Raw genomic sequence first — 23062 nt, forward strand, 5'->3', positions numbered from 1 at the left:
ACTTCTTTACACCAGCAGATATATAGGTCATTATGCTCTAGGTTGTTATTATAGATAATTTTACTGATCTTCCCCCTTTGAGATTAAACTGATCAAACACCTGATGTAGCACCTTTAAAATGTACTCAGAATATGTTGGCTGTATTTTTTAAGACGAGTGATCATTAGTTTTAAACCTCAGCGTTGAGCACACAGTCTCTGACACGTGAGACATAATTTGGCTGTATTTGCATATCTGCAGTGTAGTTCCACCTTCGACCTCTGGGGTGTGACAGCAAGTTCGTCAACACTTCCTTCACACTTTCCAATGGCAAAGAAGAAGTTTCAGATTTTTTGAGGGGGGCGAGGGGCTGGCCTTTTTTGTTCCGCTGGAGAGTCCTGCTTGAACGGTGAGCAGGAGCACAACAGAACGGCAAGAAATTACAGCGCCGCGGACCATCGGCTAAATCAGAGCACCGGGAAGGATCCCGCTGCGCCGCCGAGGAAGAGTGGTTTGAAATAGGACGGCATCGCCCTGCAGCTACGCCGTTACTGGCTATAGGGTCAACGGGCAGACGAGCAACTGGCAGCTATCGGCGTTAGCCTTAACTCCTCTGCGGGTCTGGGGGGGTTCTGGTAGGGGCAGGGGGGGGGGGTACACCGAGAAAGGAGAAGACTGCACGCCGAGAGGAGGGGGCTGGAAGTCTGAGACGCTTCCAGCCTGAAGGGGGCCGGCGGTTTGGCCACAGCACCCCCCGGACTAGCTAGCTTGTACCCGCGCGGCTAAGTGAATGGGATGGAGCCGGGACCGTCTGGCGCTGGTAGGTTTATTTTTACTTAAATGCAACCAATCCGGGTCTATACTGCGGGCCAAACTGCAGCTGATAAAACTAGACACTGTAGCTTGGCCTTAGCATCGGGGGGGGATGTACGAGGATGCTTGGTGTCAAGCCTCTCTGTTGCATCGAACGTTTAGAGAAGAGAGGGTGTGAGATGGAGAGGAGCTGTCTTGCTGTCTGCATGCACTGCACTCCATAGAAAGCGTTATTATTTGTCCAGATTTATAGCTGCAAATGAGCCTTTTTGGAGTCTGACAATATCCTCAGCCATGCGCGGGGGCAGGGAGGTCGTGGGAATCTTGGTGAGGAGGGACGAGGTGAAGCCCGCCTTCAAGCAGCAGCAGCAGCAGCTGGCTGCACCCGCACGCCCCACGGAACAGACCAGCCTCCCTTTCACTGACAGGTTACGTTTGCTAATATAGTTAAGGTTGTCAAGAGAGAGTTTAGCACAGTGTCCTTAAATGCACACATTAACGACAACCTCGGGCCTACCATCTGCAGCGATAACTGAATTATTTATCTATGTGAAATAAGAAGGAGGAAAAAAGGCTTATCTCCTCTTCCTGTTCGAGATGACATAATCTGCGTTTAGACTGAGAGAAGCATGCAGAGCATTATATTTATGTGTTGCGGTTTGATTCTGTATCTGCAGACAGTGCCAGTCAGATCAGAGATGGGCTTCATTTGGTAGTTTTCTTGTTTGATACTGAGGTGTGGAGACCTGCAATTAAAGCACTCACTGGACTTGACTTTATGCCCAGGTCTAAAGTCTGTTTACTGTGGAACGTCTTGAGTGCCCGGCATTAATAATGCAACCATGAATGTCTTAAATTTGTTGAAGGCATGGCTTTTATAAAGACTTGTATTTTTAATTGATGCAAAATGTTTTGACATGAACTCGTTAACGATCCCTGAATCCTCTTTGGATATCTTCAGGCTTGTGTTTATGCAAAGCAGGCCCTGATGGTAAAATCACGTCATCATTTCAGATCCTGAACCTTGAAATTAGTTGAATAGGCCTGTTTTAATTTCTTAGGATGCGGGGGGGCTCTCTAGAGGCCCCTTATTTCAACATCTCCTTTTGTGTTTCAAGTGTGATGATTCAGTTTTCTATTTTGAAAGATTTTTCTGGTTACATTTGGCTCACGGTCAACAGCCAAATACTTGGAGACACACAACTGATTTGGCCAACACAAGTGATGCCTAAATGGATCTTTCTTGTAATTTGTGTACTTGGCTTATAATTTAGCTTATAAGCCAGTATCTTGTATTTTTGGAGCCTAATTGTTCTCTAGTTTTTTAACTTTTTTTGTGTGTATTTGTATAGCATCACCAGCCACACATTTTTGCCATTACCAGCAAACTTAATGTGGAGTTGTTTAAAAAGTTCACATTGAGATCCTTTATTTGTTTTATTTGTTGTCCCGCAAAGGAAGCCAAAACGAAACACACAACAACAACGTGTTATCCCAGGTATGACTTTAAAATAGTCATTCCCATGTGACTTGATGTTATTGCTTATTACGTCATTGTAAAGGATTCAAGTAGCGAGTGTCTTCATCTTGTGATGCAGCGCCAAAGCTCCGCTTTAAGTCTTACCGCCCGGGAAAGACTGCTATTGTGTTGGGATATGTGAGAGGGCTGGCTCCGCTTCTCACCATCTGCCTTCACTGGCACGAGGGCGAAGTGTGTGTCATTGTGTGTGCGTGCGCAACAATCAAAACACGGTATAGACACTCACGCATTCACACGCGTACATGCTTTCTTGCACATAAAGTACGTGCGGGCACCACATGTCTGGTGTCTGTGTTTACAGTGCTTGTCAGATGTGTTTTAGGGACTTGTGATTCTACACTTTGATATTCATATGAACACACACACACACACACACACACACACACACACACACACACACACACACACACACACACACACACACACACACACACACACACACACATGGATGGGTGACAGATTAAAGGAAAAACCTGAATACTTGACCCCCTACACTGAGGATATTACGTGGTACAGTTGTGCTGCTGGCATGGTTTGTGAGACATTGAAAATCAATATTGATTTCTTCTAAGATATCATTTTAATCTGTTAATCACTGTCTTGACGACAGTGATCTCTTCCAGGATGACAGTACCTACCTCCATAGAGCACAAGGGCTCACTGGATAGTTTAGTGTAAAACTGATGTGAATCATATCCTGAGATTTTTACTTGCAGTCACCAGATCTCACTGAACCCCAAATTGAACACCTACGTCAGACCTGTGTTTGAAGTGTTAGACATTGCTCCACCACAATCATTAAAGGGAATATATTTTGAATGAAAGACGTCTAATCCCTTCACTAATCTTGTTAAACCAATCCAGTGATGTATAAAAGTTCTGATGGTCTAAGATACTCTGATTTTTACTTTAATCTGTCATATACCCGCTAAGAAGAGAAAACAGTGTTTTATGGCCATTACTCTTCCGATTCGTTTAGCATGTTCTGAATAGTGAACATGTGATGGAGTGGCTATTTAAAGCAGAGCTTTTCCAGTTGAGGATGCCGACGCCTTGCCATGATGTGGGAACATGCTCAGTTCAGGACCACAAAGGCCAAGGTCTCTTCAGCATGACCACAGCAGCACCCTGCCTCTCCTCCAACAGCCATACACATACACGGGTCCCCTGATATCCATGACAATACTGTGTTGCCTTGGTGTCTCCATGGTGAGGCTGGGAATGTACAGGGGGGCCCCCTGTGTTTGTGTGTATGAGTGTGTTCATCGTAGCAAGGGCGCTCCCTCTGTCGTACACCCGTGAATTTGTGTCTGCGAGATGGAGGCGCAGGGCAGCTGGGGTCTTTGTTTTGGTGAAGGAGGGCTGTTCTCTGGGGACCCAGAGGTTAAGGCAGTGGGCCCCTCTCAGGCAGGAGTCACAGCAAGCACCCAGTTTAGGACCCCCTCTATGTTAGACCTCCTGACTTGATGAGACTTTAACTTTGAAACTAGTATGGGCATAATGTATACTGTTAAAAAGACTGCTTCAGGCCTAGAATATACAAGCTGGAGCTAAACTTAACCAACTCGAAAGGAAACTGGACATGTGAAGTGTCTCTTGCACACAGGCAGTAGTTTTATTTTGAACGTAAAACCCACGACCATTAAGATGCTGGGTGTATTGGTTCAAATCTTACTATAAGTGCAGTGCCCTCCTGGGTAGTGTGTAACTGATGTTAATAAATGTGATCTATGTGTGTAGTAGATGTAGTGAGTGAAGAACAGACAGACATGCTTATAGAAATTTCTTTTATTCTCTTATTATAGAAGAAGAAACAGATAAAATATGCAAATAGAAAACTGGAAGCTAAGAATAATTGACATTTTTCACTATTTTTTTTTCTTGCAGAATGTCTAAAATCATTGATTCTCAAAATAGCTGCTGTTTATTTCCCCCTTGCTACACTAATCATTTTAGTCACATAATTAATCTCTTTTCCCCCCAATTTAGTGCTTTTATTAAATGATATGCATATAGGATCAAATGTGTGTTCACAGGGATGCTTCTGAAAAATATAGATGAACCCAAACCCCCAAAATACAGATTTTTACAATACAGAATTCAGTTAAAAAAATCTTAAACATAAAGAAGCTGGATGACTCTGATCCATTTAATTGATTATCATAGTTCATAATTTGCATGGTAACCATGTGATTAGACATCGTGATTTCGTGATAACTGGTGAACAGCAAAATTAAATTAAAATTAATCATATTTTCTTTTACTTAAGGAAATATTTACTAATTTATTCATGTTTTTCTCCCTATTCCCTTTTCTCTAAACCCCCCCCCCCCCCCCCTCCACCCCATATATGACCTCATGTGGCTGCTCTTACTGTTGTTAACGTTCGATCACACCTTGCTGTACATACTTCTGTGTCTCTCTCTTTGCTGCCCCCAAATGCACAATCTGCCTTTTAATATCTTCCTTGTTTATTTTTTTTTAAACTATCTTCCCTCTACCGGCCTTCCTGTCCCTACGAGTGACTCTTGTGGTGTTCTCCTTTCCCCTGCCTACGCTTCCTTCCTGGCTCATGCCCTCCTTGCCCTGTCCTCTGCTGTTCACCACTGCTTCCTTTGCCACCCCCTCACTTAACCGTTGATTCTTTGCTTCACCTTTGGTTTTTTCCTGTGTGTTGCTTCGTATTTGTGCACTTTTCCAAATTCAAACCCTTTTTGCTCTGAACCACATTTTTCCCTGTTACCTGTCCTTGTCTGTGGCTGCCTATGTTGTATCTGTCCAGTGCCCATGGGGGTCTTCCCCCCACCCCTGCAGCAGGTGTTCCATGCCCCTCGCCGGCCAGGCATGGGTACCGTGGGCAAGCCCATCAGGCTGCTGGCCAACTACTTTGAAGTGGAGATCCCAAAGATGGATGTCTATCACTACGAGGTGGACATTAAGCCTGACAAGTGCCCACGACGAGTCAACAGGTAACAGATTTTAGTCACAATATTTCTCTGCATTTTTCTTTGATGTCTCACACTAATGGAAAAGATCAGCACTTGTCAGTTGTCATTTGTTATAAGCAAATAACAAAGTTACTAATTTGTAACAGTGGGTTTGCATTGAAGAAGTCATCAAGTAGCTGAATTGCCTCCTGTGTGGTAATTGGATAATGAAAGCCCAACAGCCACCAACCAGTAATGTGTGTGTTATCCTTGAAGAGGCAGCGATAACAGCTACTTGAAGCATGAAAAATGTATTTCTTTGCAACAGCTATCTATTTACGATGATTAATTTGGGGTTCTTGTATTGGAAAAATAATAAAGTGTTGCCAAAGCAACGCTCTTTTAATTTTAACATCACGTTATGTGAGAAAATCAGTATGGAGTTGTGGTGCATATAAATAGATATCAAGTTAAAAAAATTGTACCTGTTTGCATGTGTCAGATATTTATATAACTGACAACACATACATTAACAGGAGGTTGTGCTGGTATGAAAGTCATTTTAACTACAACTCTGAGGAATATGAAGAGCACAAAAAGTAATGCATCTGTGTAGAACTGAGTAAAATAAATAATTTACCGTCTTCTCTGGATGGGTTTCAGTTTTATATTAGGCAGAAGACAATTTTCCTTCCTGCAGTAGCTTTACCTTCTTTACCTGCTGGTGACTGGACAGATGGTTGAATCAAAACTGAAACCAACTTGCTTGAGCTGAATGTTGTGCCTCCTGATGCAGCTTAAAGCCAAATGATTGATGCAAACATTGGAAGAATATCACCTATATCATATAACACCTATTTAAATTGGAGTAACTTAGTTTACTTACAAAGTATTTGTATGCTTTAGTATTTTTCATGAAACCTGTAGTCCCTGTCCATGTTTTTACTGGCCCTGTTTTTAGTTATAACAAAACTAATGTGATTTGTCACATTCATTACTTTAATCCAAGAAATAAAGTGTACCTAAAAATATATATATATTTCAAAGTTGAAGAGAGAAGTGTGCTCTTTCTACCTTGCAAACTTTCCATGGCTCAGCAAAGAGCTGCTTCCTGTGAACGGTCTGTCTTGTTTCTGCGAAGAAAAATGTTACAGTATACATATGTTTCATTATGTTTGATCCAGGTGACTTCATTCTTTTCATAAAGGCCTGTTTTTTTGGGGGGGGGGGTTTACGTTGCATAGCGATCTCTGCTTTTTATACCATCCTCAGATGGTGTCATCTGTCTGACTTTGTGCTGGCTGTCAACAAGATGGGATTGACCTTCACTTTCCACAGTTGTCTTATATGTGGAGTCATACATCAGGGGCTGGTTTAAAGCCTCAATCAAATATATGGCTGTAAATGCCAACAATTTCTAGACTGAAAAACAAATTCAATCCATTTTTACATCCAAAGTTTTTGCAGCACAAATGATTATAGACAGTCAACCAACAGCCTGCTCCCATTAATAAGTCCGACTAAGACTCTTCAAACATCTTTGACTGAGTTGGTACCAAATAACTGAAAATAAAGTTTTATCACTGTGAAGGACCAAGTTGGTTAGACTTGAAGAACACCGGTAAGTTTTTAACTGAGTGTCATTTTAACTCAAAAATAAAAATACTTAAAAAAAAGGAACTCTCCCAAAAAAAAAATCCAAACATAGATCTGAGCCTCTAAAGAGGTCACCTGTGGAGTACTAAGCTACTTGTGATCAGAAAGTAACAAACATAACATCAAACCAACTAAACAAAAGCAAAGCCCAACTGCACTGACTTAACAAAGGCAAACTTATATGCTGACTGATTATACCAGCTTAGAGAACAGGGATGTTGGGACATTGGATGTTCCAGGTTGCACTTCCTGTATTTAGGAGTGCTGAAGTCACAGGTATGTTTGATTTAACAGAGTTCACACCAGGTGCCCTTCCTACCATAACCCCAAAGGGGAAATCAGTATAGCTTCAACAAAGTCTAAATAAACAGAAGTTATGCAAAATCAAAGATTGTGTCATCATTTATCTGTTTGTATTTCAATGCATAGCACATGTAAAATATGTTGTCCAAGTACTGGTGCGTGAATTCATGTGGCTTCACATGCAGCCATCACACACCCACTCTATAAAAGGTTTTCTGTGTTAAACTGTGACAGCATTGTTGTTGTTGTTTTCAGAGGTGTGTTGAACTTTGAACTAGAACGGTTGTGTGGCAGACTTCACCAAGTCATCTCTACACTCGTGCCTTTCATCTTGTCTAGTTAGTATAGTGCTTTATGATCATTGTTAGCATTTAAAATGAATGATAGAATTAGGAGAAGTTTGAGTGAAGCATTTCAGCAACATAAAGACAGGAAAAGGGAGTAAAGTTCAGAGCTAGAAGCTTCATAAAAAGGACTTTCACTTTCTCCTACCAATGATGAATACATGGATTACTAGACTTCCTGGGTTGTGCATGCAAGTCTGCATTACAGAAATGCAAGGTACAGAGAGCTTGAAAATGCCCATTTGTACATGTAACTAGCACCTTTCACAGCAACAATAAAGCTTTGTAGTAGTTTCAAGAAATCATGGGAGGACTGGCAGATAAGCAGAAGCTGCAGGGATAAACCAATTGTTCCCATCTCCAATCAGATAGAGCTGTTCTTCCACTTTTTATAGTCAAATGAATCATCAACATTTATATGAAAACTGGCACCTCTAGCATTACCAGTCAGCAGGTATATGATGAGGAAAAAACCCCTGTCCAATCCAATTTTTGGCTCCTAAGAGAATTGGGATTCTCTATAAACTCTGCAGCCGTCTTCTGCTAGGTCTTTACCTTGTTCCTCAAAGAGAGGAGATATGACCTACACAAAAAATAAATATACATAAGAACAAATAGTTAAATATGTAGCCTTCTAAGTTGACCAAAAAAAATTAATGACCCGGATAAGGAAGAGTGGTTGACTTGTCAGGGCGATAAACGTACACAGGTGAGCAATCAACCCAGGTGTTACCCATGAGTCTCAGCGAGCCACTGCACAGATCCCAGCAACTACAAAATAAAAGAAAATGATTTTGGTAAAGGTTTATGAGTTATTTGGTACTAACTCAGTTTATGAAGTTCACTATTTAGCGGTGACTTACTTATGTTGTCAGACTGGAAACACTCCACATGCAGGAGTCTTTCCTGGGTTGTGAAGCTAAACGCCTCTGCAGGGTAACACTAACCACTGAGTCACCATGTTTTCCTCATAATAAGCCTCCATCTATCTGACTGAGAAAAATATATTTTTGCAACTCTCCTTTTAAGGCCTCCGTCCCTTTAAGCCGCCTTTCTTTTGATTGGCAGGCCCCTTGCAGCAGGTGGGTGGGGCTTCTTTGATCACAGCCACAGCTGTGTGTCAGACATGACCATATTAAGATATCCCCTCTCACTGATGTCACACGGTGCCCAGACTAGAAAAAAAACCCACTAAATTGAATATTTAGAGCAGCCTCAAATCTTTGCTTTTGACTCATAATTACATACACCAAATGTATTATTTGAAACTTTAGCCACGATTATTATGATCAGCCACTACACTAACAATACATATGACAAAAAATAAGAAAAAGCATCAAAGGTTCACCTAAGTACAGTCTCATACATATGAATTCATTTTGTATGTCTCCTAATAGGAACTTTGGTGATCTCAAACCTAAAATACATTGATAGTTTTTACTTCTGTCTGCTAAAACATAATAGTACCCTCATAAAATGTTTGATTACACAAATGAAATTTTGTTAAAATCCTCAGCAGAGGCCGTCTGCGGAACCCGGAAAGAGAGCCCTTGAGCTTTGTTGTCCTTCAATTTAACAAGGTCATGGCCATAAACAGAAATAAATGAAGCAAATTGATATTTTTTTTTATTAGTGGTAGATCCTCAGAAAATCCAAACTCTAAATGAGGATCCCTGAGCACTGAGTGTTCTAGTACCATCTCCTCTGATATTAAGAGAGGATCTTTTAGAATCAGAAGGAAATGGAGCTCAAACACAAAGGGTCCAAGAAGGCATGCAAGGGTCAAGCCCTTCGACCTTTCCTTTTTAGAAAGACCTCCTCATCCCCCACACTTGAGTGAAGGTCAAGGCACCATGCATTCAAAGGTAGCCCCCCCCCCCCCCACCACCACCACCACCACCTGCACCCATGCTCTTTGTCCTTGCTTCTCCCCCTGTGACCACCAGATATTGAACTCACCAGCTGTATCCTGCCTACTCTATATCAATATCTCAATAACTGCACCTCCTCGTGACAAAAGCAGCATCCTGATGAGGGAAGAGGTTTAACTGGCAGAGGGGGATTTGCTCTGGCTTTATTGCACATTAATTTCATGTCATGTTTGCATGTGTTGCTGCTTACAGAGAGGTGGTGGAGTACATGGTGCAGCACTTCAAGCCCCAGCTCTTTGGTGACAGGAAGCCGGTGTACGATGGCAAGAAGAACATCTACACAGTGCTAGCACTTCCTATTGGGAGTGAGAAGGTAAATGTTTGGAGTGTTTTTTTGTGTTACACAGTCACTCAGTGAAGTCTCTCCTAAGCCCTGTTCAGCTGTGATATATTGAGTTTCTTAACAGGAAAGCAAATATTTGAATGACGGTAAAAAGATGCCGTGGTAAAGCAGGATAGATTGTCCACTAATAGCAGGGTTACTGGTTCGATTCCTCCTCATCTGTCCGTGGGCATGACCTTGGCTTGATTACCTGAGAGGTTAAAAGTTTCTATAAAACAGCAAAGCATTTAATATGTATGTATTTGTTGTAATTAGTCATGTTATTTTCTATACTTAAAGGATCTATTTGATTAGGAAATGTGCTTGGTTGCCTTAAGTAAATGAATTAGAAGATATCTGATGTGTAAACAATAGGGTCAGATCACCTGACTGCCCCTGACGGGCAATTAGAAAAACATCTTTCCAAAAGCATCTCTGGATCTCGTCTGTGGTAATAAGACAGGAAGTCACTGCTCCTTCCCCAAACATAGTCCAGCATTTTTTTCACTCACTTTTTAACACTGTAATGTGTTATTTAGAGAAATTTAGGATTTTGCACTTCTGGATACAGACAGCCCAGCTACCAAACTGCTTTGTATAGTTTTATACTTTCCATACAGGTGTGAGGAATTGTGTCTCCAGCTATTACCTAGAAAGTAAACTTACATACAACATACAACATACAGTCACACCTACAGGTATGGAGACATGCAAAAACTATGCAAAGAAATGTAAACCATACAAGCGCAGGGTTAGTGAAATGTCAGCTTCCAATAATATATTCTGCAGTACCTGAAAAGGGCTACAGTTTACTGCACAGCCTGAGGATTTCATTTTGTTGCTACAGGTGTGTCTTTATTTCATTTGTTCTTTACCTTTTGCTCTCTCTCTCTCTCTCAGGTAGATTTTGAGGTGACGATTCCTGGCGAGGGAAAGGATCGAATCTTCAAGGTGTCCATCCGTTGGCTGGCCAAGGTGTCATGGCGCCTGCTGCAGGAGACTCTAGTCAGTGGCCGACTGCAGGTCCCCCTTGACTCAGTTCAAGCCCTGGATGTGGCCATGCGTCACCTGGCCTCTATGAGGTCGAGTATATCAAAGTTTCTCTTATAGGTTCATAACAACACACACCAGTATTTACAGTCTGTCAAACAGTCTGTTCACACAGATAATCAGCTATTTCTAAGAGTTTTGTGCATCCTGAAAACATTTAGTAAAATTACAGGGTTTTTTTTCACATTATTTTTTTGTGATATTCTAACTTTACAGCTTAGCGGTGCTTACTGAGTCCTTCCCTCCACAAGCATCAGATCATCATCGCTCCAGGCATCAGAATTACTAAATAAAAGACACGTGTTAGTTGACACCTGTGTGAAAGTGTCCACTGAACAATGCTAAGCAAAGTAATAGTGATAACTGGCTTGAAGACTTAACCTGAAAGTGCTCAAAAGGAAGTCATGAAGCCACAGATATAAAATCAGTGATATAGTATCCAAAGAAAAATAGCCTTTTTCCTTAAACCTCTTGTTTGGGTGTTGCAAGTTTTCTGCTTTTCTTGAGGTGACCTGTTCTGAAACATCCACATCACTAGACATGAACTCATGCTGCGGTCGTGCCCTGAATCAGAACATTGATTTCCACCTCTTCTGATTAGGTACACACCAGTGGGCCGATCATTTTTCTCCCCACCTGAAGGATACTACCACCCACTTGGTGGGGGAAGGGAAGTTTGGTTTGGCTTCCACCAATCAGTGCGTCCCGCCATGTGGAAGATGATGCTTAACATTGATGGTGAGTCACTGAACACAGGCTCACCAGAGTGTGTAGTCAGCCAGTGATCTCAGTGGGTTTTACCGACATTGTGTGACTAGTTAGAAACACGGAGGGGGGGGGTATTTTGAAAAGAAAAACTTGTTCTGTGAGAAAAGATGAGCCATGAGTATCTTACAAAAGTTAAGTTATAAATTTACACTGCTGCTTTTGTTTCTATGGGCTGTTTGTAACACTCATTTAGCTGTGAAGAAAAAGTGGCAAAGTCTTCTGAAAGTTACAGATTTTAATAAGAACCTGTTTTTTGGAACTTTCTTCTGACTTATTTCTGCTCTCTGTCTCCCTCTAGTGTCTGCCACGGCTTTCTACAAAGCCCAGCCTGTAATTGAGTTCATGTGTGAGGTTTTGGACATTCGCAACATTGACGAGCAACCCAAAACCCTCACTGACTCACAAAGGGTCCGCTTCACCAAGGAAATTAAAGGTGGGCTACTGAAAAGTGTGGAAGTACCTTCCGAAGAAATAATGAAAGTAAATGGTAAATGGCCTGTATTTGAATAGCGCTTTACTAGTCCCTAAAGACCCCAAAGCGCTTTACACATCCAGTCACCCACCCATTCACACACACATTCACACTCTAGAAAGTACTTTGATACTTCTATGCATTTGAAGTATAGACTTGCTGAATACACACAAGAAGATGGGTACACTGTGGTCATACAGAGATGGACATGGTCAGTAAAATGTTCAAGGAGACTAAATTTAGCACAATTTAGTACTAAAGGACCAAATTGTGCTAAAATATTCCCCACACCATTACACCAGCCTGAATCGTTGATAAAGGCAGGATAGATCCATGTTTACATGTTGTTTATGTCAAATCACAATTTGACATCTATCTAAATGTTGCTGACAATGTTGTTGAGGCTCATTAGACGAGGCAATGTTTTTGCAGTCTTCTATTGTCTGTCCAATGTTGGTGACCCTGTATGAACTGTCGCCTCGTTTTCCTGTTCTTAACTGACAGGAGTAGCTAAGAACAGGAAACCAGGCCCATCTACTATATCAGCCCATTACAGGCCATCTGCTTCATGCTTTGACATTCAAAGATGCTCTTCTGTGTATCTTGGTTGTCTTCCTCTTCTTCTTCCAACCTCCATCTCACCAACCCTCTGAATGTCCTCCTTCCCTGCAGCTCCATCTTCAACACTCTTGTCTCAGTAAATCCATCCCTCTTCTGCACATGTCCAAGCCATCTCAGTCTTTCCTCTCAGCCTTTTTTCATCAAACTGCTTAACATGAGCTGTCCTTCTGATGTACTCATTTGTAATTCTATCATTCCTGGTCACTCCCAGATAAAATCTTAACATCTGCCACCTTCGGCTCGGCCTCCTATCTTTGTTGACAGTGCCACCATCTCCAAGCAATTCATCACAGCAGGTCACACATTAAGCTCTTCCTTTCCGACACTTTTACTTAATATTTGTGTTGCCCCGCTTACTGTCGGCAGGCCTGAAGGTGGAGGTGACCCATTGTGGCCAAATGAAAAGAAAGTATCGTGTATGCAATGTTACCAGACGTCCTGCCAGCCACCAAACGTAAGACTTTGCTTTTGTTTTTGGCATAGAAAATACACAAATTTATTTCCCAACTTGACAGCGTCTTGCTATTTTATTTTATCCTATTAGAGTAATACATTAGAATATATTAGGTATTCATCCTTATATTGATGTCACTGGAAGAAAGTACTTTTGCTTAATTTCGCTGAAGTTGTACAAATGCAGCAATCACATGTTGGACCAATCACCAAAATTTGTCCTTGCTTGTTTGGAAAGCAATTAAAACGGTTCTAGAGGAGCTAAATTAATCTTAGTTCTTTAGCTTAAATGTAGGTAAATGTTCCTTCCAGGTTTACAGAAGGTTCTTGTTCATCTGTAAAGTTCCTATTGTAGAAATGCTCTATGATAATGGTAAAAAAGTCCCTCCTTATGCATAAACATGTATTTCTAGTATTTCGTTGAAACATTTTTTAATGCTGAAATAATGATTTTTAATCATGTTTGAAAGACGAGTGTTTTTCTTTAGAATAAGAAAAACCTGCTATTCTTTCCTCTGTTTATTATGAACCTAATCAAGTAGCTTAAATGGGAAATCTCTTACTGTTTTTGACAGTGAGTGCACATTTTCAGGTTTGGTCAGAAATAACAGACAGAAACAGACAAAACCTACAAATGAAGAGCGATCGGGTGATGACACTGACATGATGCTCATGTTCTCATTTTTTCTGTACCAGGTTTCCCCTTCAGCTTGAAAGCGGGCAGACAGTAGAATGTACAGTGGCTCAGTACTTCAAGCAGAAGTACAACTTGCAGCTCAAATACCCCCACCTACCCTGTCTACAGGTGGGGCAGGAGCAGAAACACACCTACCTGCCTCTGGAGGTGAGGAAGAGTTCAGTGATGTTTCAACTATGATGCAAAAAGTTTACCATTTAAAGTAGAGGATGACCAGCATATCGGTTGATCAACACTAGCTCATCATGTCTCTGTCTGTATTTGTGTATATTAATGACTGTTATTCCTCCAAAACTTTTTTATTGGGGTTTTTAATAGAATCCCAACAAACTATCATTTTAGGCCCTTAAATAGCTTGGCCGTCTGAGGTGTATCGATATATATATCGACATAGAGGGTATTAAAAGATAACACAACCATGCACACAGACTAAAAACCTTCTTTCATTTGGACAGCCAGTGTTTACACATTAATGACTGAATGTATTCATTCCAGGTGTGTAATATTGTAGCCGGTCAACGATGCATCAAGAAACTGACAGATAATCAGACCTCAACTATGATTAAAGCCACAGCTCGCTCCGCACCGGACAGGCAAGAGGAGATCAGCAGACTGGTGAGTTGCAGAGGGAAGTGTTTGATGGAGGCCGTGCATCATTTTGAAATGACTGATTTATAGTATAAGGTGGAGACGGCGAGATATAATACAAGTCCTTTACTCTCTACAGATGAAGAATGCCAACTTCAACCTGGACCCGTACATTCAGGAGTTTGGGATCAAGGTGAAGGATGACATGGCCGAGGTGATGGGCAGAGTATTGCCAGCCCCTATTCTGCAGTACGGAGGACGGGTAAGGCACGGTTCATTCGTCAACCTGAACATATCGACTTTTATGTTGTCAAGAATGCAGCCATTTAGTTGTGTGTGTTTCACAGAGAGCAGAGTGTTGACAGATTAAAAGACAAGTTTAAAAGCTTGACTCCTTTGGTGAGGGCATGTGGTGGCTCTTTTGTGATCTCTGTGTGATTTGCTTATATGGTTTGGATGAAGGGTTTACTGCAAATCAATACAAAGAGTGATCGCTTTTATCCTATAAAGAGGCGCAGATTAGAGTGATCTCTTTGATGATTATAGGGTAGATGGGTAGAGCACAAGGAGTGATTGAATTATTTGATGTTTATTAGTCTATGTGGATCATATCCCATTTCCCAACTAAATACCGATGCAGGATTTTGAGAATTTCTGAGACAGGGCTTTCCACTTTTGGAAGAATAGTATCCTTTATCTCCAGTCATGCTTCAAGTGGCGCTCACACAGGAAGAGACTCGTTTTGACATGTCGATCACAGACTGAGGAAAATGAGTGAATTTCTGTAACTGACTGTTAGTTTGTTAGTAGACACACTAAGCTCTTGACCTTGGAAACTCTGTTTTTGCTTTAATTTGTCGTCTCTCTGTACTTTTGCTATAAATGTGACCTGATTTGGCTTAAACTGTCTCTCCCGGTCCTTTCTTTTTTACAGAACCGTGCCATAGCTACACCCAACCAGGGAGTGTGGGACATGAGAGGGAAGCAGTTTTATAATGGCATTGAGATCAAAGTGTGGGCTATTGCCTGCTTTGCCCCCCAGAAACAGTGCAGAGAAGAGGTGCTCAAGTAAGTACTAATGAGCACAAGCAGATGATTTTGTCGAAGGGGAGGGGGATTAAATAATTTCTGCTCATGGCTGTTTCTTTCATAAGGTTAGTTATTTTTAAATGAGCTTTTGCACAGAAGAAAAACAATCCTTCTCTTATGTTGTTTATTCCTCCTATATGTAATATCCCAAAGACAGAAAATAATAAGTTAAAAACGTTATCTCGGAGATGCTTTATACGCTCATCTGTTTGTTCATCTCAGGAACTTCACAGACCAGCTTCGTAAAATCTCAAAGGATGCTGGGATGCCAATTCAGGGCCAGCCATGCTTCTGTAAATATGCCCAGGGAGCGGACAGCGTGGAGCCCATGTTCAGACACCTGAAAAACACATACTCTGGACTTCAGCTCATCATCGTCATCCTGCCAGGAAAAACTCCTGTCTATGGTAACTTGTATTTGATACATGTGGTTTGCCATAATTTTCTCAAAACAAATGAAATACTGTTGCTCAAAGTAGTCAAAAAACTCCTGAAGCATTTGGTCAAATGGGAGTATTAAAAAGCTCCCAATAAACTAGAATCATGTTTTGTTTTTGTTTTGTCGTGTGAGTAATTTCCAAACTTTTTCCTTTAGCGGAGGTAAAGCGTGTGGGTGACACCCTCCTCGGCATGGCCACGCAATGTGTCCAGGTTAAGAACGTGGTGAAGACGTCGCCGCAGACTCTGTCCAACCTCTGCCTCAAAATCAATGTGAAGCTGGGAGGGATCAACAATATCCTGGTGCCTCACCAGCGGTGAGCTTCTGTTTGACCCGTTTTTAATTAGTTGCACATATTTATGGTATCTTGAGTTAGGTGATGAGTGATGCTGACACATAGGTGTAAAGCGCTGACAGTGGCAGTAGACTTGAGTTTTCTATCAAAATCCTGCTGGATGACATGGTGATCGTTTGAATACGTTTCAGTAATATGACTCACCAACAGCAGCCCTTCACTGCCTTTATGAGTGTGTGTAATTTGCATCACCTCCTCCATTTGCTGTCTCAGGTCAGCAGTGTTTCAGCAGCCGGTTATCTTCCTGGGAGCAGATGTCACACACCCCCCGGCTGGAGATGGCAAGAAGCCCTCCATTACTGCTGTAAGTCTCGGAGATTACGCCTTCATTAAACGACACTAGATGATTTTAAATACAATCTCAGGAAAAGGAAGGGAATGTGCAACCACGGTGTGTCACAAAGCCTGGCCACTTTTCAAATCTAGGCGTGCAGGTTAAACCCATGGGTGGGCAATACTGGTGTGCTTTTGGCTCTGGTAACTTGTGAACAGCCTTTTTCCATTGTTACTGGCTAAAGTTGCTTACTTGATGAAAAGACATTTGAGTTATTTAAAAATGTGAATAAGTATAATGAAGCACTAGTTTTTGTTTGGAGAAAAAATAGACTTTCTAATTAAGCAGATAAGAAATGTTCTAGGTTTAAACTATAGCATTGGTTGTCATTTGGTGTAGATATAGCAACAAGTCAAAGTCATACACAGAATTAATTGGCATTAATTAACACTATATACCTGCATTTAAGGACAAAGACCTTTAGATAACAAATGGATTTATACTTGGTCTTTATTATTCTTAAAGCCACTGGTTACCTTGTACCATATATATTGACTGTACAGTAGTTGCTAAGTACTCTAGTAGCTAAAAGTCATAAAAAATTTAAAAATGTTTCTCTGGGATGTGATGGCAATCCAGCTGCTTTGTTGGCTTCGACACTCCTTTTTTTTAGGCAAATCAAAGATAGCAAGGGCATGTAAATAATGCAAATGACCCCGAGATGCCACAGGGGAAAAAAAACGCACGTTTGTGGTTGCTTGGTGACAGTGGGACTCGATGGCCACTGTGCTCATTAATGCTGGTAAGAGAAGAATACCTCAACATTAGGTAGTAGGTTCAGAATAGAAGAGCTTAAAGCTAACTAGTTTTTACATCATTGGACAAAAGAAAATCTGTAATAACATTTCACTATATTGTAATTTAATTTGAGGAGCCCTTCTGAAGTTTGTTTTGTGGCTTTAGTAAAGTCAAGTCTCTTCAGGCACATGTTCTCACGGTTTGTGGGTTGAAAAAAAGTTTTTATTGAAACAATATGCAACAGCAGCGGGCTTCGAGGTACTTTTTCTCATGTTTGGTCGATGTGTCAGAAGTGTAACTCAGTCAGCGGGGATTTGCGATGTTAAAAAAGGCAGTCCAGATGATGCATCAGCTGCCATAGGTGCAATGCTTAGGTAACAAAACTAGGTGTTTAAAGTAACCCTATTTTTCTATAATGAGCGATGTGAGTGCTATAAAGTGGTGTAATGAAATAAGCGTGCACATGCTCTGTTCTCAAATTTCATTTTTTATTTTCTGGATTTCAGCCGACTGCTGTTTTTGATCTTTAACAGATGAACACTTTGAGATGGCTGTGACACAAACAGGCTTATTCTGTTATGTTTTGGCTATTTGATAGGGCTATGGTGATGCAGGGTTTCATTCAATGGTTCTCTCATAGTACCGTTCGCTTCAAACTCCACCTGCATGTACAGCCCATTTCATCAAAAGCACATAGCGCCGATATGACGCTTTGTTTAGACTTTGACGCACAGCACACGAGGCCGAGCGAAGACAAAAAAGGAGGAGTGCGAGAGGAATTAGTGAGGTATAAAGGGAAACAAATGGCTCATCACTGACTCACATTCAAAAGGAAATGACGTCAGCTCTCGTCCGCCCTTGACCTCAGCTCGCCTATGGTTGGCTGTGTTGTTGCCTAGCAATTATGACGAATAATTGAGTCACGAGGACAGGAGAGGAAAGCAGGTCTGCGTTAACAGTACGAGCTGAGAAGAAAACTGGTGAGAAATGGTCATTGTGGTATCGTGTAAGGATTTGAGGGAAGGAAAATAAAAGGTTGACGTTGAGCCTCGCACACTTCCCAGCTGCAGCCTTTAGGGGATGCTAATGCTCAAATATGCACACGACAAAAAATGACTCATGTCTGTGAATCAATACTTCAACTACTGCACAGATTTTCATAAAGTAAAAAGTCATGAAGAATGTTCAGTGACAAAAGGTGTATTTATTTGAGAGATGACTTTAGTCAAGGGGCTCAATAACCTAATGCTCGTTTGTTGCAAGTCATATTAAGAGTGAAATCAGTGATCCACACAGTATCATGTTAAATTCCTTTTTCAATGTTTCCTGCTCCCTCTAATAGGTGGTAGGCAGTATGGATGCCCATCCCAGCAGATACTGTGCCACAGTGCGCGTCCAGAGACCCAGGCAGGAAATCATTGAAGATTTATCTTACATGGTGCGCGAACTGCTGATTCAGTTCTACAAGTCGACCCGCTTCAAGCCCACCAGGATCATTTTCTACAGAGACGGTGTTCCTGAGGGACAGTTGCCTCAGGTAGGTGGGACGTTGCGATCTTAATGACACAATGCCACCAAAATCCATTTTAACATGTTTTAATCTGAGTGCTAACTGTTACACGCAGATTCTCCACTACGAGCTGTTGGCCATCAGAGATGCGTGCATAAAGTTGGAAAAGGACTATCAGCCTGGTATCACCTACATCGTGGTGCAGAAACGTCACCACACACGCCTCTTCTGTGCTGATAAGTCTGAAAGGGTAAACTTTCTTTCTTTTCCCTTCAGTTTTTCTGTTTCCTACTAAGTTTTCATACTTGCTTACCTGTTTTTTTCCTTGTGTTATCTTTGGACAGATTGGGAAGAGTGGGAACATTCCTGCAGGGACTACAGTGGACACCAGCATCACTCATCCCTTCGAGTTTGACTTCTACCTGTGTAGTCATGCAGGAATACAGGTATTTATAATAGATATTTTATTGTTCCATAGAAATCTCTATTATAATATAATAAGAACAAATCTGTTTGACTTCTTTTAACCTTGCAGTTATTTTACACAAAAAAAATATTGTTATTTTAATTGCCCTTTTCTCCTCTGTCCTCAGGGTACCAGCCGGCCGTCTCATTATTACGTCTTATGGGACGACAATCGCTTCACAGCTGATGAGTTGCAGATTCTAACCTACCAGTTGTGCCACACTTACGTGCGCTGTACCCGCTCAGTCTCCATCCCTGCCCCAGCCTACTATGCTCGTCTCGTGGCCTTCCGTGCCCGCTACCATCTGGTAGACAAAGAACATGACAGGTCAGTGTGGCTACGAAAGATAGACTACGCATGTCTTTATTCCTGGTTGGTTGATGTTTGTTGGGGGGTTGGTAAGCTTGCTCCCTCTGTGGCCTCAGTAAGCACTTTCTTGACTTTCACAGTTGGTAGTTTCAGGTCAAACTGAAGTTAATTTTGTAAATTATGGCCATTCTTAGAGGCAGAATTAAGGATTATCCAGGGTGTGTGCACTGGCTAATGATTTGTCAATCACAAGTCATTCACAGTCAAGTCCATCCCTCCCTAGTCATGCTCAGTTTCAAAACACCAAGATAACAGGACTTCGCTAACCAGTGATTGACATCACAGTTTTTACATACATCTTTTATACTGTCTACAGTTTGTCACTGACAACTCCTACGACCAGCAGCAAGTGGGGCTGTTGGTCTGCTGCTGCTGCCAATTTTATTCTTATCAAGACATGAAATGTGTAACTCATCTTTGCTCGCTCTCTCATCACCCTCTCGTCTCTCTGCAGTGGAGAGGGCAGCCATGTGTCCGGTCAGAGTAACGGTCGGGATCCCCAGGCGTTGGCTAAGGCTGTTCAGATTCATCACGACACTCTGAGGACCATGTACTTCGCCTGAGCGTCACCAACCATCGCCGCCATCGTTCCCTCCCACCTCATTTCTACCTGAGTGGGCAAACGGCCCACCGGCACCACCTCATCCCCATCCCTTACTCCCTACAATTGCCCACTACACATACTTCACAGCAATCAGTCACTCAAATCCAAGAAACACAAATCCCCTCTCCTGTAAAACACAGGTAGACTCTGCAGCCTCATGCACTCAAAAGGTTATGAATATTACTGTTATTTTTACTTTACCGGGACTATTGATCTTTTTAAGTTGAATTTTTAAATCATGGGTATTATGTAATTGTATTGTATGCTACCTTCACACTCCTATGTATGTAAGTATGCAATACGGATGGGAGAAAAATAGAAAACTAGGCGATAAAAAGGAGAAAAAAAATCCTAAAAACTTTTTTAACTGCCACCACGATGCTGCCTCTACCCATCCAAATGCCGGATGCCAGTATTGCAAGCCCCTTGTTAGATGGGATCCTCATTAGAGGTGGTACTGGGCACGCACACTTACATGTATCATTTTAATGTTATCATGAACTACATTCATGTTTTTTAATGTTTTTGAAAACTGTTTTTTTTAAACAGCCTTGAGGAGTCCGGGGTATGGTACATTAGCACTTAGTGTTAGCATGTAGGTGCCACCAGTCCTGCACATAAAGAGTTTGTTAGTACATGCGAGGCTAGCCCTCTGGTCTTTATATTATAGCAGACAAAGAAAGAGCAGGTGTAGCATATTGTAGATCCAGGACAGGAGTCCTGCCACACACTCTGTCCTGGTTGGCCAGTCCCTTAGAGATTTCGCCTTTAGAGGCAAGTTTAGCGTAACAGTAGAGGGACCATTTGCATAGTGTGTATCTAATATACTTGCACCCCATGCACCTAAACCAGCATTGTTAACCAGCCAAAAGTGATGCCACCCTATGGAAAGGGGGCACTCAAACAGGAAGATAATCTTTTATTTCTCTATACATCGCTCTTTTAGAATTTACGAGGCACTTTTTAAACTTTACTTTTATTTTATTTTACTTCAAAATGGTGAAACTAGCCGTTGGCGAGACTTTACACTCTACATTTGAACGTTTCACACCCACACTTGTGTAGCTTTCAGAACAAAGGCAATAGGCAAGGTCAACACTATTCTGTAGATTTAAAAGCAGGCAAATATAGTCTATGATCACTTAAGTGCTGCAAAGCTGAAGTCGCCTTCAGCAACTGACCTTGCTCCGATCCGTCTGCACATTCCAACGTGTATCAGTGGAAATGGCGCCAAGCGGCGCGCTCCACGCATCCACCCGTGCTTTTCTTTGCCTAACTGTACCAACCTATCCTGCGCCTGTCCCGCTTTTACACAGAGCTCTTCCCCTCTGCAGGCATTTACAACAGAAGCACACACATGCCTGCGCTCTCAGTCTCCTTCTCAGCATGCAGAGACATAGCTGATCAAATGCACTTGTTCCCCCCATTCCCACGTTAAGCCAAACTCATCAACCTTTCCGCCATCACCTTTTATCCTTGCCGTCTGTTCTCACTCGTCGCATAACACACCTGCAGCATCCCCTGCCCCAATCCCCTATGTTGTGTTAGCCAATCCCTATTGGTGCTCTGTGTGCGTGGGCAGCACAGTTAGGGGATTGCTACATTTGACAGGGTGGGCCTCTATTACGACTATTTAACATGCCCTGCCTTTACATCTAGTCACTTTCTGGATTTATGGAAGAAAAATGCATGTAATTATTTTTTATGACTGGATATTCTGAGCCACCTTACTTTGGTTTTCTTAGAGGTAGGAGCCTCGCGCTCACCACTGCCTGTCAGTCGTTTTGCCTCGATTGTGTAATGGTTATAAAGACTGCTTTTTTCCTTTGTCATTATTATTATGAATATTGTGACTAGTGTCAGAGTGTATCCTCAAGAGGGCACTGTGGAGACGGTCCCAAAATTCCACCTCAGTTGCCCTTTAAGCGCCTCAAATCTTGTCTGATGGTCAGACCCCCTTTTGAGTCGAAAGGGATCAAAAGATAAGAGATCAGATGAGTTTGATTTTTAAATCATGTTTATGAACTTGCATAATCAAAATGCCTTTGTACACCGTTTTACTGATCCTTCATTGTGTCCACGGTGATTTGTATATATGAATATATAATATTAACCTGTTATGTATTTTGGCCCAGCAGTTGAGGGGCTTTTCACAGTCGGGGCCAGTCTTCTACCCCTCATTCTGCGTTTTAAAAAAAAAAGAAAGAAAGAAAGGAAAAATATCAACCTGGGGGCATTTCCCCAACACCACTGAAACCAGATGCAGTTCTTCACTCACTGAAGCCACAAAGCACCTTGCAAAGGGGGGAGACGAAATGGCAGTCACCCTGGAAATGTATCATGTGGACACGGGAGAGTCCGTTCCCCCTCCACGCAGCCTCACGGTCTGACTAAGCAATATTGAAGCCACTGATCAAGAACAGTCCTTGTCATAGCACTTCCCAATAGATTTGAATGAAAGGACGTGGAAGCATATTATTTTGGCTCTGTATGTGATAGTATGGGAACTCTGTTGGGGAGGGTTATTTTTTAAAGAAAATAAAATTGTTTTTTATTACTCTTGTTGCGTTTTTTGTTTGATTTTAGTGTGCGTTTAATACAGCTTTGTCTGAAAAGTAAGTCATGGGATTTATCAAGGCTTACTCTCATAACATCCTGAAATCCACCTTAACTAATGATTCTTAGATATTAAT

At 41.7% G+C, this 23062-nt stretch overlaps 1 protein-coding gene and 1 long non-coding RNA gene across 2 annotated transcripts; one reads left to right on the forward strand and one right to left on the reverse strand.

Moving 5' to 3' along the window:
• Positions 1-305: 305 nt before the first annotated feature.
• Positions 306-22927, forward strand: ago1 (argonaute RISC component 1). Its single transcript, XM_040030417.1, has 19 exons — positions 306-800; positions 5116-5302; positions 9687-9807; positions 10717-10898; positions 11468-11604; positions 11933-12067; positions 13094-13181; positions 13877-14024; positions 14373-14492; positions 14605-14727; positions 15400-15533; positions 15777-15961; positions 16150-16309; positions 16562-16652; positions 18763-18957; positions 19046-19180; positions 19275-19376; positions 19524-19723; positions 20220-22927. Exons 1-19 carry the CDS (start codon positions 776-778, stop codon positions 20326-20328), a joined length of 2577 nt encoding a protein of 858 aa, XP_039886351.1. The 5' UTR covers positions 306-775; the 3' UTR covers positions 20329-22927.
• Positions 7345-8722, reverse strand: LOC120732668. The gene is made up of 3 exons (XR_005695624.1): positions 8427-8722; positions 8225-8334; positions 7345-8146 (listed from the first exon to the last, which is right to left on the reverse strand). It is a non-coding gene; the product is annotated as an uncharacterized LOC120732668 (long non-coding RNA).
• Positions 22928-23062: the final 135 nt, after the last annotated feature.

This window comes from Simochromis diagramma, unplaced genomic scaffold, assembly GCF_900408965.1.
Source record: "Simochromis diagramma unplaced genomic scaffold, fSimDia1.1 OVJJ01000361.1, whole genome shotgun sequence".
NCBI classification, from domain to species: Eukaryota; Metazoa; Chordata; class Actinopteri; order Cichliformes; family Cichlidae; genus Simochromis; species Simochromis diagramma.